We start from the raw sequence: 16,242 nt of genomic DNA, 5'->3' as shown, positions 1-16,242 counted from the left end.
CTCCCGGCCTGCGGGGTGAGGGAGCGCAGCACTGTGCCTCATCCACCTCCCACATCCCGGAGAGCTGGAAGTGTGCCAGAATGGGATTGGCTTCCCGCTCCTGTCAGGGAGGAACTGGTTTGCCAGGATACCCAAATATGGACTGTCCGATCAGTTAGGACCGCATGACTAAGCACCCAGACTATATCCCAGCCGGTGGAACTTTTTAGAGAAACGAAAGGCAGAGCAGGTTTTAGAGTGCCAGGTGTCCTCGTCTGATCGGGGAAGGGGAATGTTTTTATGAACTTAGAGATCCGTTCAGTCCGCTTTGTCAACCTCCCTGATTATCCGGTCTGTGATTTTGTCCCGTGTGTGTTTCACCTGGGTGAAGTTTTCCTTAAGCCGAGTAGGCTGAGTCTTGTTTACAGTCCTTGTTCCTGGCAACAACGTCATCCACTTTCTGACATCCCGGAGGCGGGGACCACAGAAGAAACAGCCAATCAGCCGGCTGGTTGAAGCGCACATAGAGACCGAGTACTTAAATTCAGAACACTCCGGCCGCCTGTCATTTTACAGGAAACCGGAGTGGATCCACTTTCAAAGCATAAAGAAACACGGATGAAATGAAAACATCTGCATTAGTCACTGGACTCCGCTTTGAATCCGACTAAAGGTACAAATCGACGACTTGGTACAGTACAGTTCCACTATTTTGGAAGTTTTGCTCTGTTTTTGATAGAATTGAGCTTCAGTAATATTAGGCTACAGCGGGACTCTGTGCCGGAGCTTGAATCATTTGGGACACTGACGCCTTGGTGTCCAAACAGCATCTTACAGCGCACTATAATATTTGACTGTGTGATTTGAAATATGTCCACAATAATGGAACAGCCTTTTTATGACGACTCGTTTCTCTCTGCTTATGGCCACCCAGGCGCAGCACTGCCAGACTACAAGCTGCTAAAGCAGAATATGAACTTGAACTTCTCCGATTCATACCGGAACTCAAACTTCAAGTCGCAGCACCTGCGCGCCGAAAGTGATTTCTATTCAGCGGGGACGGCGGACGTGGGCTCTCTGAAGCTCGCCTCTCCTGAACTAGAGCGGCTGATCATCCAGAACAGCAACGGGGTCATCACTACAACACCAACACCTGCCCATTACCTGTACAACCGCGGGATCACAGAGGAGCAGGAGGGCTTTGCTGACGGTTTTGTGAAAGCGCTTGACGACCTGCACAAGATGAACCAGATGGCTCCTCCAAACGTGGCCATCGGAACTGGTGGGGTTTCCTGCTCGGCTACGGCCACAGTGTTCGGCTCATCAATGCATCCAGAAGCTCTAGAATACACAACCCTCAACAGTTGCTCAACGAACCCCGGTCTGTCCTCTGCAGCCAGCTACCCCTCCACCACCATCAGCTACCTGCCGCATCACCAGTACCACCAGCACCCCCAGGCCGTTGCTCACGGATCTCACCATTTCCAGCACTCTCTGGCAGGTGCAGGCATCCATTCGCAGCGGTACGGAGGGTTGAAAGAGGAGCCTCAGACGGTCCCTGACATGCAGAGCAGCGACAGTGGGTCTCCGCCAATGTCCCCTATTAATATGGAGAACCAGGAGCGGATCAAAGCGGAGCGCAAGCGTCTACGGAACCGGCTCGCCGCCTCAAAGTGTCGGAGGCGTAAATTGGAGCGCATCGCTCGCCTGGAGGACAAAGTAAAGATTCTGAAAACAGACAACGCCGGGCTGTCGAGCACAGCTTCTGTTCTGAGAGACCAGGTGGCTCAACTCAAACAGAAAGTTATGACACACGTAAGCAGTGGCTGCCAGCTCATGTTAGCGCCCAAAGTGAAGTCTTACTGAAAAAAACAAGCACTTTTGAAACACTGGACAAGAACTGCACTGACTCAATGAACAATGACTTTTTAAAAGAACTGGATCATGATTCTTTGTTGGGCTAAAGAACTGAAGCCTATGCAGAAATCTTAAAAAGACTTAAAACACTGCGGGCATTTTTGAATAAGTTTTTAAAGGGTCCTCTTGGCATTGCCTGTTTACATTTGACTTAAATTGCTTTATGTGATGTATTCTTGTGTAAGTTATTTGCGTTTGTCAGGTTGAACCTGCCTTTTTTTTTTTACTTGTACAGTATATATTTAAGTAAATGAAATTATGCACAAAGAGATATGTGGTGGTGTTTTTTATTGAGGTTATGAGTATCAGAAAGTGTCACCTCATTGGGATTTTCTCGGTAAATCTGGTTAACATAACCACACTGAAGTCATCAGTTCAGTGCACAGCGGCAGTTGTGTGACGTTGGAGACGTCCCAGCGTAGGATTGTTTCTCTGTTGACGTAAATACGTCAGCCCATATATGGTCAACTTTACTAGCAGACGTCACATCAGGAAAGGTTTCCGGGAACCCCCTCCTACACTGTCCGTCAGTAAAGCTGCGTCCTCTACTTCTCACCGCAGTTTGTATGTGTGTACGTGCGTGTGTGTGTGCGTGTGGAAGTGAGATTTGTCAATGAGTGGTTTATTCTAGTTAGGGGAGTTTCCCCGTTCTGCTTTCTATTTCCCAAAACAAGTCGTGAGAAGAGTTCTTCAGAAAAAAAAAAGGTGGTTGAAGTGAGTTCCAGATAAACACTCAAAATAGACTGATGGGTAAGAGTTAGTTTGAAATAAAAGACTTGTGGTCAACAACAGATAGTTAAGATTAAGAGGATTAGAAGTTGGATTAGGTGACACATTATTTGTGGGGTTCAAAGTCAACACCAAGACCATCACACAATATGAGTAATATAATAATAACCCAGATTATTCTACCTGAGGATAGATGATACAACCCACATCAGTAAAATAACAGAGTTTGGTTCATATGTCATCCAACAATCCATCAACAGCAGTGGGGAATTGTCAGGATGTAATGTTGCTGGAAAGGATCCATAGTCTGGCAGTCATACAGGTCTGTGCTAATAACTTTCACAATGACAAACTATTTCCTAATTCCTGGATCCTCCATTTGGTACGGCCAGGTTTTTATTCTTATGCTGACTCAACATCAAACATTAAGCAAGACTTCACAGCCTTCTCATGAATTTAGATCCTCTTCCAGGCACACAGCCCAGAAGTGATACATCAAGTTTCACAAAATGCCTTCAATACTTTCAGGCTTTCAAGTTACTGAACTGCTCTAAGGAAGTTTTATGGCACCACCATGAGGTCACAAATGGAAATACATACAAAATACTGATAATGAACGCAAGTCCTGATACTTTTGTCAGACAAACACACACGGCCATTTTTTTCCCACTGTTTTAATAAAGATGGTAGCAAATGATTGACAGCAAAGAAAACAAATCAATACTTTTTTCTGAAAAAGGAACAAAACTAGACTTTCAGTGCTTGAGACTATGAGGTTGCCCCACCACTTGTACATTAGACATACAAAGATAAGGTACTAGATCAAAGGATTCATCTAACAACCTCTGACATTTGGACGCCATGAGATACTGCTTCATAGGGACACCTCTTGTATGTAGGCAAGTGCTACGGTTAGGAAGTCAGCTAGTAGATCTTCACATTTACTGCTTTGAGAAGAAGTCTTTGCTTTTGTCAACATCAGGGATGATGGTGTCACTCCCTGGTTTCCAGCCAGCTGGGCAGACTGTGCAAAGAGGGAAAAAGAACAAAGTTTATTATCTGGCATTGAATGTTAGACGTTGAACTTTGCATGTCCTGAGGGCAAGGTTCATGTGTAAATACCCTGAAGGCTAAGCTAATAACACAAGTCCGCCAACAAACTTTCTCATCCTTCAAAAGGTGAGTTTACATCTACAAAGATGCTCAATTTGAAGTTTCATAAAAGAATCCAACTATAAAAAACATAAACTAACAAAAATCACTGGAGGCACATGACTTAAAAAAAACCCTCCTGTCACAGCTTTGTGATAACCATCACTCATCAAAGGGAGGAGCAATACAGCATATTTACTGCATTGCAAATATTCAAAACTAAACATCTCAACCAGGACAAATAGAAAAAGAAAAATACAAAAACTTGAAACAAGGTTGCAACAGCTACTAATAAAATTACTAGCTGGGGCTGCTAAAGGTCAACACGGTAAACACATTAAGTTGCTTGTCATCACAGCTTACAAGCACAAATATTTTAAAAGAAGGGACAAAAAAACTAGACAGACCATTTGTGTTTGTAAAAAGTGAAAATCAGGAACCTAAAAGAGATGACACTTACCCTCTCCGTATTTATCAGTGTGCTGGAAGGCCTGGACCAGGCGCAGAGTCTCATCCACAGAGCGGCCCACAGGCAAGTCATTGATGGTGATTTGCCTCAAGATGCCCTTGTCATCGATCACAAACAGACCCCTGAGGAGACAAAGGATTCAGTTAGAGGGATGCCAGCCTTCATTTTCCGTATTAATGATGTGTGCTGCTGGGTCTATAGCTCTACTTTTGCTAACTTGAGTGTCACAGAAGTTATCATAGTAGTATCATAGTAGGTACGACATTCTACCCGGCTCTCAGCAAACAGAAGCACAGAGCCTTTCACTTATATTAGAAGCAAACAAGCAGCCTGTCTGACCTGTATGCAATGCCGTCATCCTCCTTCAGCACACCGTAGTCTGCAGAGATGGTCTTTGTTAGGTCGGCCACTAGGGGGATTTTCATGTTGCCCAGACCTCCCTGCTTCCTTGGTGTGTTGATCCTGCAAGATTCAATGAATGGACAGCATTTGAGTCTTATGACACCTCAAAGCACTTTTTACCTTACATGTGACATTCACCTTTCCGCTTCATATTCATACACTAATGGCAGAAGCTGATGTTGAAGCGCCCATCAGTATTAACTAATCCCATTCAAACAGCACTGGCACAACCTCAAAGGGGTTGGTTTGGTGTCAAGTGTCATGCCCAAGAGCACATCAGTGTGTAGATGGCGATACCTGGGATCAAACCCACACACACCCACCTCCATGACCGACTCAACCACAGAGCTATGGCCGCCCAATAAACAATGACATTGGTGAATCCAGAACAAAATGTGTTGTCAGCATAGATTTAAATGTAATCCTGCATTATATTTTGTACAATACTTGAAGCATTTTTAGATTACAAAAAGACAAAACAACATTTTTGAATATGAGTTGTTTGAGCAATCTTACAAAGACATCATAAGTAGCCTACAGAGTTAACTAAATAGAGGAAATATTATTCTACAGTACAATAAAGTAGAGATGCACTATTTAATTTAAACTGTAATTCAGATTTAAAAACGCATAAGAAAGCCATATTTCCAAAATGCAATAAAGAATCTTTAAATAAACATGACATAAGAACACAGTCTAACTGGGACAAGAATCACAGGTCAAATGTAGTGTATAACCCCTAAAAAAGATCTATCCTAGGTAGTTATTGTGCACCATTTAAAAGTATCTTAGTTTATTATTTCTTGTTACTTCTAAACATATATCAACTTATCAAGACTTTGCAGAAGCACTGGACAAGAGATAAACTGATAAACGAGGGTGTGTGGCTTCAGATCACACCCTCATTATTAACTGTGTTATTTTAACTGACAATAAGAATTGCCCTGGTCCAAGTCACTTCAGACAAATGCACAATTTCAGGAAGTATATTTCTTTCCTAATCAAGCTGCACAATATTGAAGTTATCCAGTGACTTTTTATAGTGTCCTTCTGAATAATAAATAAAAGATCTCATTAGACTTTAATACATGCTCAATCTTAGGATGAATATTAAAGCTGATATACATTTATTTTCAAAAGAAAATAAATAGAATAATACTTAAAGGCAAAAAGGACAAAGTGGACTCATAACTTGTATTAACAAACTCTCCTTTCTTCTTATGTTATCACACAGCAGATGTAGATGTCTTCTTTTACTCAAGCTCTCAGTGCATACAATTACAGCATTCACAGTAAAAACTCAAGTCAGGATTTTCCTTCCTCACCATGCCAAGTGGCTGAAGTGGGAGTCTACGGAGCAGCCGATCACCTCACAGTCGATACTGCGGAACTCCTCTGCCCTGTCGCTGAAAGCCACAATCTCAGTGGGACATACAAAGGTGAAGTCCAGGGGATAGAAGAAGAAGACCACATATTTTCCTGAAGAGCACAGAAAGAAGCAAATTAATTTAGTGCTTATATTAGTCTAGAGAGTTAATATGAGAAAGTTCTAAAATAAGAAATGAACTACAAATATTCTGCACCTAATGGTTTACAAAGCCTATTAGTAACAACACTGTTACCTTTGTAGTTTGACAGCTTGATGTCCTTGAACTGTCCATCCACTACAGCTGTTGCTGTAAAGTCCGGGGCAGGCTTGCCGATCTTAGCGTTTCCAGAGGACATGATGTTGGTGGTGGCAAAGGACCGAAGGAGAGACTGTAGATACAGCAGAATTTTTTTTGTAAAGCTCACACACCGTCATAGATTAGCTAAACTGGGTGGAGCCTAAGGCTGTGATAGCAACAAAGTCCTCAGAAAGCAAGTGTCAAAGATCAAATACTGATTTTAACTCTAACATAATGGATTAATAACACACTGAGGCAGTATAACTTACACAGTTTCGATGCATTTATAAAATCCTCAAACCTGAAACTGGTTTATAATTGTTTGTAAAACTTAGCATCTGAATTTGTATGCACATTTTTGATCCAGCAAAACAGTGGAGCACCAGGGGACCTGCTGGTGACATTTTTAAATTGCATATTGTAAGGCCTCCTTGGGTCAGTCGGCGTTTTCCTATAAAATACTATCAAATGGGGAATTAAAGTGAAATCGACAACATTATAAAAGATCTTTAACAAAGGTGTTAAAGGGTGGCTTAAGCAAAATCAGAGATGTAAGCATATTAAACTATTTTAATATGATCTACAACAGTTTGTTGAAATTGTATGCAACCTTGATGTACTTTTTAACCCTCTGTTCTTTCTATTTCACCACAATTGTTATAGCATGCATGTTATTTTATGTAATCTTAATATCTGTCTCTTACTAAAAGCATAACTAGGGACAGGAGTTGGAATCTGGCAACAATTATAATCTCTTTATGCCAAGCATCACTTGCTACAGCTGTTTGTAACACACATAAGATGTACTTTATTATTTGTACGGTCTCTATCAAATAAACCATGTACTACTAATAATAATAATAATAAAAAAGGACCAAGTGCTACAGGGTTAACCAGATACCCACGTTATGTATTGCTTTGGTAACGGGTGCGCTGCTCAAAAGCACGTTCAGTTCGGCTAACCACATAAAGTCACATGCAAGTCATGTTGAGCCAGCAGGGAACAATAGCCTGTTAGAGGCTTACATAACCAGGATAATCTCACACTTATAAAAGGAAACCTGTTTGATGTGAGCATGTTTTATAAGGGGTAAATAGCATTGGTGTATGAAGGGGCAGTTTAGTGATATATGAATGCATGATTTTATCAATTAACGCACTTAACATGATTAGATCCACTCAGGCCTTTAAAGCAGACGCGAGACCTTACTTATTCTGTATAAGAGCTGTTAGGTGGCACATTGAATAGGGGTGTGCATAAAAGAAACCCTGATTCGTCTGCGTTGTAATTCAAATCTGATGAGCTTTCACTCATCATGTCTTTCCTTAAGTGGTTTACTAAAGTCTGCATGAGCAGCAGACACGTCCTGGTCAAAGTGCAGTGTTATTGCCAAATCCTTTTATTCTAGTCGTTTGTTGCGCACAGTAAAAAAAGAGCAAAGTCTGAACAAAGCGAGGGATCAATGACCAGTCTCTCATGTAAGCTGCAGCAAGGGACAAAGAACGATCCAGAGACAGGCCCAGATACTGAGAAAGGAGGGGAGCGACTGACCCGCACTGACTTGCTAGCTTCACGTTAATGTAGCAAACCAGTTTCTTTAGATTCTTCCAGCTTCGGGTTTCATTGTTTCTTCTACGAAACGAGCCATGCAGACTTAACTATGTTTGTGAAAGGAAATAACAAGACGAGATCAGTGCCTGCAGTACTCACCTGTCTTTGCTTAAAGCCGAGGAGAAGTTTGCAGGGGCTGAGGTCTGCTGCTGGCAGGAGAGGAGAGCACTCAAAGGAGGGACGGATGCGTGCAAGAAGTAGGCGGGGCCAAAACTACAACCCGGAAGTGAAACAACTACCTTCAAAATAAAATGCATATCAAACGCTAGTTACTCACTAATCCAAATCAGTTCTATTTTATTTTTATTTTTTTGCTCATCTGTGGCAAAAATCAGATTTTTTTTTCAATGGTAGGTTGAACAGCACATGGAATCTGAACTTTTCAAATCCAATATCCAGTGTATGTTCTTGTGATTGTCTATGTCTGTGGAAATGCAGAAAGGTGCTGTGGAAAATAATTTCCTCAAGGGGGCAATAAAGTCTAAAGTCTAAAAGTCTAATGTCATATGGGACACCTACAACTGTGGACCTAATTCAGATATTGTTCATATATTTTACAATGTGACCTCTGGACCTCAGAATCTTTAACTATATATTAATGTGGGCCACGCCTCCATCTCCTCTTATTTAAAATTTAAGCCAAAATACCACTTTGATGGGCAAAGACATATCACGCTGGTGACCACTTGCCCAAGGAATTTGGCCTTCACCAAAAATTGTCTAAATCCAAAGACATGTCGAAAACACTCATGTTGTTGCCGCAAATGAACATGTTACAACAATGTTACAATGTCATTTAGCAGACGCTTTTATCCAAAGCGACGTACATACGAGAACAAGAACAACACAAGCAAAGATCTAGACAAGAGGAAACAAGATCAGTACGAGTAACAAAGTGCTTCAAGTCAATTTGGGTGCAGGTACTGCCAAGCAGTGTGAAGGCAATGCACAAAAGTAAGTAAGGATTTTTAAAATTTATTTATTTATTTATTTTTTCAAAATAAGGAACATCTACAATGAAGCAACCAAACAATTTAAGACCTTCCATTATCATCATCCTCAATTAACATCACCACAATAATGACCAAAGTACCAAGTGCTGGGTCACTCCAGAGCTGAACACAGATTCCCAGATTAGAGCAGGACAGTGCGAGTCAACTGTAGCTGGAAGACATGATCTGCCACTGGGGACAACAGTGGAGAGCAGTCTAGCTAAGTGCATAGTGCTTCCTGAAGAGCTGGGTCTTTAGCTGTCTTTTGAAAGTAGAGAGGGATTCTGCAGATCGAATGGAGTTGGTCAATTCATTCCATGTTGGTCTTCTGTTTCTGGCATCCATCTAAGTTTGTGCTAGCATTTACAATTGATGCTATGGCTGCATTTGCTGTGTTTCCTTTGACCATCAGCTTGCTTGGCCTTCCGTTCCACATGAAATTCCACAGTGTGTGCTCGGCTGTGCTCTGGTTTCCCTTTACGATGGGAAATCTGATAGTGAATTGATAATGTTTAATACAATATCAAGTCATATATATTTCTTGTCCACAGTTGTCTTCCCAGCAGGTTGGAGGAAGTAAAATAAATCCAGAAGGGGTGAGCTCTGGCCCAAACAGATTTCTAACCCTGGCTCTGCCTGCCCTGTCCTCTCTCTAGCATTATCTTTACATACTTGTCCCTGTTTTCTATCCCTTCTCTCCTCCCTTCCCCTAGGCAAATTGGGGGTGTAGCGGGACGTAGAGTGCACAGCCTGACCCAATATGGTGAGGCCTAGCCCGAGCAGGCTTCTTGCCCTGACTCTCACCTTCCGTGGTGGGAGTTGAGAGGTGGCATATGGGGTGTGATTCAAGGATGGAGCTAATTATTAAGCCTCCTGAGGTGTAGCAGAACTAACTTAGCAAAACACCGGTTAAAGGGAGGTGCCTACTTTATAAACCTGGTGATTTGCTGGCTCTGGCTGCCCATCTATCCCTATCTATCTAGGCAGTATCCTTGCTTTTGTTTGCTTAAAAAAATAATTCCTAAAATTCACCAACAACCGAAAAAGCCAAAGTGATCGTGTGCCATATTAAGAAGAAGAAGCAAACGCAATGTTTTGCACTTCAGCATTACATTCGTTTGTTATAGCCTGTGTATTTTATTTTGAAAATAGAAATCTTCAAAAACAAGGACCGTGAATGCATCACGTATTACTTCCGCTTAGCTTATCAGTTTGCTTGAATCAGCTGGGAAGAGAAAGTTTGTTCACTGTATTGGGTAAATTATCTTTTATCAATACTAATTGATCGTAATTGGGCTTTGATCCGGGGATTGGAGTGTGTGGAAAGGTGTTCTTTTAGCTGAAACGAAATGTAATTGTAACTAGCATGCAGCTAACGTGAGCATGCTCATGTAGCACAACAAAGGGTTCTACAGAATAACCTGAAGTCTGATATTATAGACCAGTTTTTAGGATCTTTGAGCCACTCAAATCAGCTTATTTTGTTTCAATCCATGTTTTACGTTGTTACAATACGATAAAAAAAATGTTTAAGTGTCCGACTGTTTTTTCCCAGGGAAGGGTTTATGTGACGGACATGGATCGAACACAGGAAATAGTGTTTCGATTTTGTTGAACAGGATTTAAATTTCTGATTTATTTCACTCTCTCTCGCAGGTTCTGACAAGATCTGCAACAATCCAGCTTTCTCATTGCTTACAATCCCAGTTCACATCAATACAATCAGCAATGGATCCACAAGGTGAGAGAGACTGTCATGCAAATATTATATTACTTTTTTGGTTGCATTCTTAAAGCAGTCAAAAAGTGGAAATGAGTTCTACATTTCGATTCCAATTTATTTATTTGTCATCACTATCAATAGATTGTGTTAACAGGCAATAAAATAATAGATGTGACTCTAAAGCACATTTTAATAATTATTTTAGAGCCTATGACTGGCTTTAATGTTAAATTTTGTTGTAGTTAATATCTTTTCAATGATATTTATCTGTGTCATATAGTTAATTGTGTAAACCACTTCTCCAGCCAATAATATGAACAGTAATCTTTGGTTTTATGTTACCTCACAGAAATGTTTCCCAATATGAGATAAACTACGGTGGCCCTGAAGTGCAAATCACTACGGCAATTCAGAAAACACTACAGCAAATCAGAAAACACTACGGCAAATCAGAATCAGTGTTTTCTGATTTGCCGTTGTGATTTGCACTTCAGGGCCATCGTAATAAACCCTGGTTGATCCAGATGTGCTTTAGATTTTAAATGAGGGAGAAAAATACTTTTGATTAGCAGATTACCAGAGTATATATCCTATTTATAATGGGAGAAAATGTGGGATTGATATACACTGTTGGTACCTGCTAAAGTTTAAATAGCAAGTTATTGGGTCACGTTATCCATTTTTTGTTGGCACTATAGAAAATAACTTTAAGCTTTTTTTTTCTTTATTTGACACCCTAAGTTATATTTGTTTAGTGGTGTTCAATTCTCATCTCAACTTCACAACAGCAAACCCTCAGCCGGTCATGTGTGAGGTCTGCGGGACATACTTTGAGACACGTCGAGGGCTCTCCAGTCATGCCCGTCTGCATCTGCGACAACTTGGTGTGACTTTGTCAGAAAGCAGTGGGGCTCCAATTGACCTTCTTTACCAGCTTATCCAAGAAAGAGATGGCTCTCTCCCTGATTTCAAAGCTGGCTCCTCTGTACCTGGATCAGCCCCTTTAAAAAAAACTGCCCAGCAGGAGTCCAGGACCCCTTCAATGCCAGAGGACAGAAGTACCTTCTATAAGGCAGGAAGTAGAATAACTACTCTGCAAAAGTTGACTCAACAGGGATCTTCATCCAGGTTGAAAGAGTCCTCTGCCTCTCTCCTCCCCCCATCCCCCCCTGGTCTTGGGTTGGTCGAATCTAAAATGAGTGAAAAGAGCAGCTCATCATCATCAGAGTACCAAACGACAACCAAGCCACTTTGGGCGCCGCTTGAAACTGATGCACCAATCACCTTAGGTACATCTGAATTCTGAACAGAGACTTTAAAAATGTGTATGATAGAGCTGTTTAAGATAGAGCTTTAACTCCTGCAGTAGCTTGTGGGGTCATATATCTATATATGTCAGGAAATCATTATTGTAGCATTTTTGTTTTTACTCATTAAACTTCAAATTATTCTGCCTTTGTGTTTGATCTCCTTTTACTCGTTCTTTCCTCAGACACCAACGATGAGGTCCATGTGTGCCAACTCTGTGGTTGCTGGTATGAGACCCGCAAAGGCCTGTCCAGTCATGCTCGGGCCCATCTGCGCCAAATTGGAGTTCCTGACACTGAGATCAAGGGTAGCCCTATTGATCTTCTATACAAGATCATGGAGGACGAGGACATGAAGCCCATCAGCAGTGAGCAAAAAAAGGAGCCCACCTCAGCGAACCCCCCTAGATCGTCTTCTAAACGTTCTTCTAGTCTGTCCTCTCAAGCTGCGTCTCCTGCTAGCAAACGGCCTAAAGTGTCAGAGGACTGTACCTGCATTCTCTGTGGGGAGGAGTTTGAGAATCGAAAAGGCCTGGCCTGCCATGCTCGCTTTCACCTGAAGCAGATCGGAGTGGTTGACCTGTTGGGGAAAAGCTCTGCAATCGACACCGTCAAGGAACTGGTCAGCAGTGGCATGCTTCAAGCCATAAATTCCCCCAAAAAAGCAACCAGCTCATCTGCAGCCCGAGCCACAGCCCTGTCCTCGGCACCAAGCGGTTCACAGACTTCATTTCCCTCTTCCTCCCCCTCTCCGAGTCCTGCCAAGAGCACTTCTGATGCACCTGTTAACAGAGCCCCAAAAGCTAAAAAAGGCTTTCGGCTTGCAGTGGACCCCCTTCATCGAAAGCCCAAGCCAGAGCCTGTGGAGACTGAGGTGTGTGTTCAACCCCAGGGATCCAGCAACAGCAGCAACTCCCCAATGCAGAAATCACCTGCTGCTGTCGACCCTTCAGAGCCTCTCAATGCTGGTAATGTAGAGAAGCATTCAGTTGCATTCATTATTACTAAATGGTATTTGCATGGTGAAATATATTGCATGCTCCATGTCGACTTATAGCTGGGGTTGGTAGTCTCAGAAAACTAGCATTAATTTGAATCTAGAATGTCTTCAGGACTCTGTCTAACCCCTCCCCCCTTCTCCTCGGAGCTCCTCCAAAATGACGCCCCCACTCACATGGATGAGCGCCGCTGATTCATGACCATATGATTGTGACTGATCAAAACCGGTCCTCACCAAACAAACATGGCTGCTGTTAGTACTCACAACTGTCATGCTAGCATTATCCAGTTGTACTGGTGACTCGATATCAGGAGCGAGAGGGGCAGTCAGTAGAGTCAGGGGAAGCAGAGGCAGGAGACGGGGACGAGGAGTACACGCTGGGGAAATGTATGTGCAGGAGGTGGGCAGAACAGCAGGACGGGATTTGATTGATTTAAAATTTTTGGACCCAAAAACGCTGATTGGTTGGTGTTTTCCCAGGTTTAATCCGGCTGTAGATGGCAGCTTTTTTTCACTCTTTTTTAAGAACACATTATGTATTGATTACAATCAGGACATTAAGATCGTTTTAACCAGTATAACAAAAAGTGTATCTAAATCTGATTACCAACCCCAGCTTTAAGTGTTTGAATCATACAATGATCAATAGGAAGAAATTGTTGTTGTATTCTCATCATTTTTCCTGTTAATCTTCTAAATGTAACCTGCAGAGTTGCCAGTGGCCTCCACAGGGGTTCAGTCCCCGCCTACAGTCCTGTGCGATTACTGTGGCCAGCTGTTTGAGACCCGTAAAGCCCTCTCATGCCATGCCCGTGCCCACCTGCGCCAGCTCGGTCTCTCTTGGTCAATGAAAACATCACCTATCGATCTACTAAGAGAAGTCATGGAGAATGGTGAAGGAGGGAAAAAAAAGCCTTCATCCGTTGGGTCACCAGGCAAAGCCATGTGGATCCCTCAAGGCTCCAAAAAGTCCCCGGGCATTCTTCATTTAGGAGAGGCAGCCACTAAACCCAGCATGTCACCTCTGGATTTTTCCATGAAAGAGAAATCTCCTTCCGACAAGAGTGGCTCCTCACACACCGGTAAGACATTGAAACCACTGTAAAGTCAAAATTAGGCCATTCATGAAATTATAACTGCCATGTTTTTTTCTTGTAAAGCGAAGCCATTATATTATACTCAGTGACTTGGGTGAGCACGGGCTGAAGTTCTTGTTTGAGTTTGGTTTGTATAGAGATTAAATTGTGCAATTTTGTTTAGCACTTGTTTGAAAATGAACACCTTAAGTAGGAACAAAACCGGCTCATGATCAAATGACAGAGAAGGAGATTCTGAGAGAAAGGAGGACTAATTAACAGACGAATAGATTATTTGTTAAAAGGGAAATCTTTTCTTTGATACTGTGGCAAAGACAAAACCCACAGGGGGAATTGTTGGGTCTTTGTAAATGAAAGAATACAGTTTAGATCTTGATTGTCATTTGAAAAGATATATTGTGATTAGGGATGGGTACCTTTCACATTTGAACTGATACGGTACCGATACCCGGTACCTGGGAATCGGTACCGGTACTCAATGGTACCAATTTTCGGCACTTTTGCGTGTGTTTATGTGGTAATAAATGTTAATTTGTTTAATATAATCTCAAAATTTGTATATTTAACATATTTATTTCATTTAACATGAAATGAACAGAAACAGGATTATATAGGTGATTAGATATACACGTGCTCGTGGCGTCTAATTACTCTTTCGGGAGTTTCTCAATGAACACACGTGTACGCCTGCGGACAGGAAAAAGTCAGTGCTCCGTCTCTTTATAATAACAGGACACACAGCTTACTTGTTGGGCATTCACGCACACAGGAACGGTAATAAACAGGGCGGGTAGTCGGAGCGAGAGAGACCGTCTCAACCATAGACTGTAAATAAAAAGGTCTCAAACTTAATCCTCATGCAGCTCTGCCTCACGGTGAGTGCGCGCGCCCCTCTGCTGCAGGCTCCGTTTGGCACGCTCCCGCGCAGATGCAGAGAGCAGAGAGCAGAGAGCAGAGAGCAGAGAGCAGAGAGCAGAGACGTCCACCCGATCAGACTGGAACTTTATTACAGGGCAAAGGTATAGAAAAATCGCCCAATCTTCCACTCCCTTACAGTCACAAGGATGCGTTTAGGTACCGAAACATTGTACCGTTTGATTTAACGTGAATTGGTACTCGGTAGTACCGACGGAATTCGGTCGGTACCTATAAAAGTACCGAATTTGGTACCCATCCCTAATTGTGATTCACGGTATTGATGGGAGATTTGTGCCTATTCGTGAAACTGCTTATGATTTAAAAACCCTTCTGTCTTTTATTGTGTCAGATACATCATGTGAACTTTGTGGGTTCGATTTTGAAAACCGCAAGGCCCTGGCCAGTCATGCAAGAGCCCACCTCCGACAGCTGGGAATCCTAGAATGGAAGGCAGACGGAGCAAGTTCACCAATCGATCTCCTCAATGAGTTGATCCGTCGGGACCCAACCAAGGTGTCAGCAATAACCCGACGCTATAGAACAGGGGACCTTTACATCAAGAAGGTGTGCTGCGTTCTACATTTTAAAATAATTACCATTCTGATGCATATGAACTTGTATTTTAGCTTAACGTTGAAATTTTTTGTGTTTTATTAGTCTGGGAGAGCTGCAGCTTCACCCTCACTATCCATAGATTCTGATTCTGTGCCCGGCAGCAGTCCGAAGGCTACAGTTCAGCATCATCATCACAAGAAAGGAAGAGATGACTTGAGCTCATCAAGACACTCACAAGGCCGCACGCAGACTTTTGGAGCCCACAGTGACCCCAGTGTGCGCTCCAGAGGCGGTAAGATAAAATGTACCTTAAAGCTGGGGTTGGTAGTCTTCGAAAACTAGCATGAATTTGAATGTAGCATTTCCTCATGACTCCGTCTAACCCCTCCCCTCCTCCCCTCCTCCCCTCCTCCCCTCCTCCCCTCGGAGCTCCTCCAAAACGACGCCCCCGCTCACATGCACGAGCGCATCTGATTTGCGACCATATGATGGTGACTGATTCAAAACCGGTCCTCACCAAAACATTATCATAGTGAAAGTTAAAAACACAAACAAACATGGCTGCTGTTAGTACTCCCAACTGTCATGCTAGAATTATCCAGTTGTACCGGTGACACGATATCAGGAGAAAAGTTATAACACATATAACAGCTCTACTGTTTGTTGAACATGTTCAGTGTAGATGTTCTTAATTCCTACAGTGTTGACAGTTAGTGAAGGCAT

General features: G+C 42.5%; 3 protein-coding genes across 7 annotated transcripts in view; 2 read left to right on the top strand and 1 right to left on the bottom strand.

The window, feature by feature from the left end:
• The first annotated feature begins 267 nt into the window (after positions 1 to 267).
• LOC117816597 (transcription factor jun-B-like) lies at positions 268 to 2,165 on the top strand. 3 transcript variants are annotated; one of them, XM_034688941.1, is made up of 2 exons: positions 268 to 670; positions 914 to 2,165. In XM_034688941.1, exon 2 carries the CDS (start codon positions 952 to 954, stop codon positions 1,843 to 1,845), a length of 894 nt encoding a protein of 297 aa, XP_034544832.1. In that variant the 5' UTR covers positions 268 to 670; positions 914 to 951; the 3' UTR covers positions 1,846 to 2,165. The 3 variants fall into 3 exon arrangements, with proteins under 3 accessions (XP_034544832.1, XP_034544831.1, XP_034544830.1); XM_034688940.1 differs by having other exon boundaries at positions 271 to 652; XM_034688939.1 differs by having other exon boundaries at positions 308 to 2,165.
• Positions 2,166 to 3,281: 1,116 nt separating this feature from the next.
• On the bottom strand, positions 3,282 to 8,159 carry prdx2 (peroxiredoxin 2). Its single transcript, XM_034688421.1, has 6 exons — positions 8,027 to 8,159; positions 6,271 to 6,406; positions 5,974 to 6,127; positions 4,586 to 4,708; positions 4,238 to 4,368; positions 3,282 to 3,649 (listed from the first exon to the last, which is right to left on the bottom strand). Exons 2-6 carry the CDS (start codon positions 6,371 to 6,373, stop codon positions 3,567 to 3,569), a joined length of 594 nt encoding a protein of 197 aa, XP_034544312.1. The 5' UTR covers positions 6,374 to 6,406; positions 8,027 to 8,159; the 3' UTR covers positions 3,282 to 3,566.
• Positions 8,160 to 10,062: 1,903 nt separating this feature from the next.
• Positions 10,063 to 16,242, top strand: part of LOC117815444 (protein Wiz-like) — a 29,635-nt gene continuing 23,455 nt past the window's right edge. For all 3 annotated transcript variants that reach the window (XR_004631821.1, XM_034687172.1, XM_034687171.1), the window contains exons 1-7: positions 10,063 to 10,175; positions 10,576 to 10,660; positions 11,431 to 11,931; positions 12,135 to 12,917; positions 13,660 to 14,031; positions 15,314 to 15,528; positions 15,622 to 15,811. Coding sequence is in view for 2 of the 3 variants with exons in the window: in XM_034687172.1 (XP_034543063.1) it covers positions 10,648 to 10,660; positions 11,431 to 11,931; positions 12,135 to 12,917; positions 13,660 to 14,031; positions 15,314 to 15,528; positions 15,622 to 15,811 (2,074 nt within the window). In the remaining variant the exon portion in view is untranslated. The remainder of the gene's footprint in view (positions 10,176 to 10,575; positions 10,661 to 11,430; positions 11,932 to 12,134; positions 12,918 to 13,659; positions 14,032 to 15,313; positions 15,529 to 15,621; positions 15,812 to 16,242) is intronic.

This window comes from Notolabrus celidotus, chromosome 7 (assembly GCF_009762535.1).
Source record: "Notolabrus celidotus isolate fNotCel1 chromosome 7, fNotCel1.pri, whole genome shotgun sequence".
Taxonomy (NCBI): Eukaryota; Metazoa; Chordata; class Actinopteri; order Labriformes; family Labridae; genus Notolabrus; species Notolabrus celidotus.
The sequence above is the reverse complement of the archived record's forward strand: the minus strand, read 5'-3'. Positions and strand labels throughout refer to the sequence as shown.

Excerpts from the sequence above, each read along its gene's own strand:
- LOC117816597 (XM_034688939.1), top strand. The coding sequence starts at position 850 with ATGTCCACAATAATGGAACAGCCTTTTTATGACGACTCGTTTCTCTCT.
- prdx2 (XM_034688421.1), bottom strand. The coding sequence starts at position 6,373 with ATGTCCTCTGGAAACGCTAAGATCGGCAAGCCTGCCCCGGACTTTACA. Across the intron at positions 4,709-5,973 it reads CACTTCAGCCACTTGGCATG|GATCAACACACCAAGGAAGC; the intron begins GTGAGGAAGGAA and ends TGAATCTTGCAG. Across the intron at positions 3,650-4,237 it reads CACTGATAAATACGGAGAGG|TCTGCCCAGCTGGCTGGAAA; the intron begins GTAAGTGTCATC and ends CTCTTTGCACAG.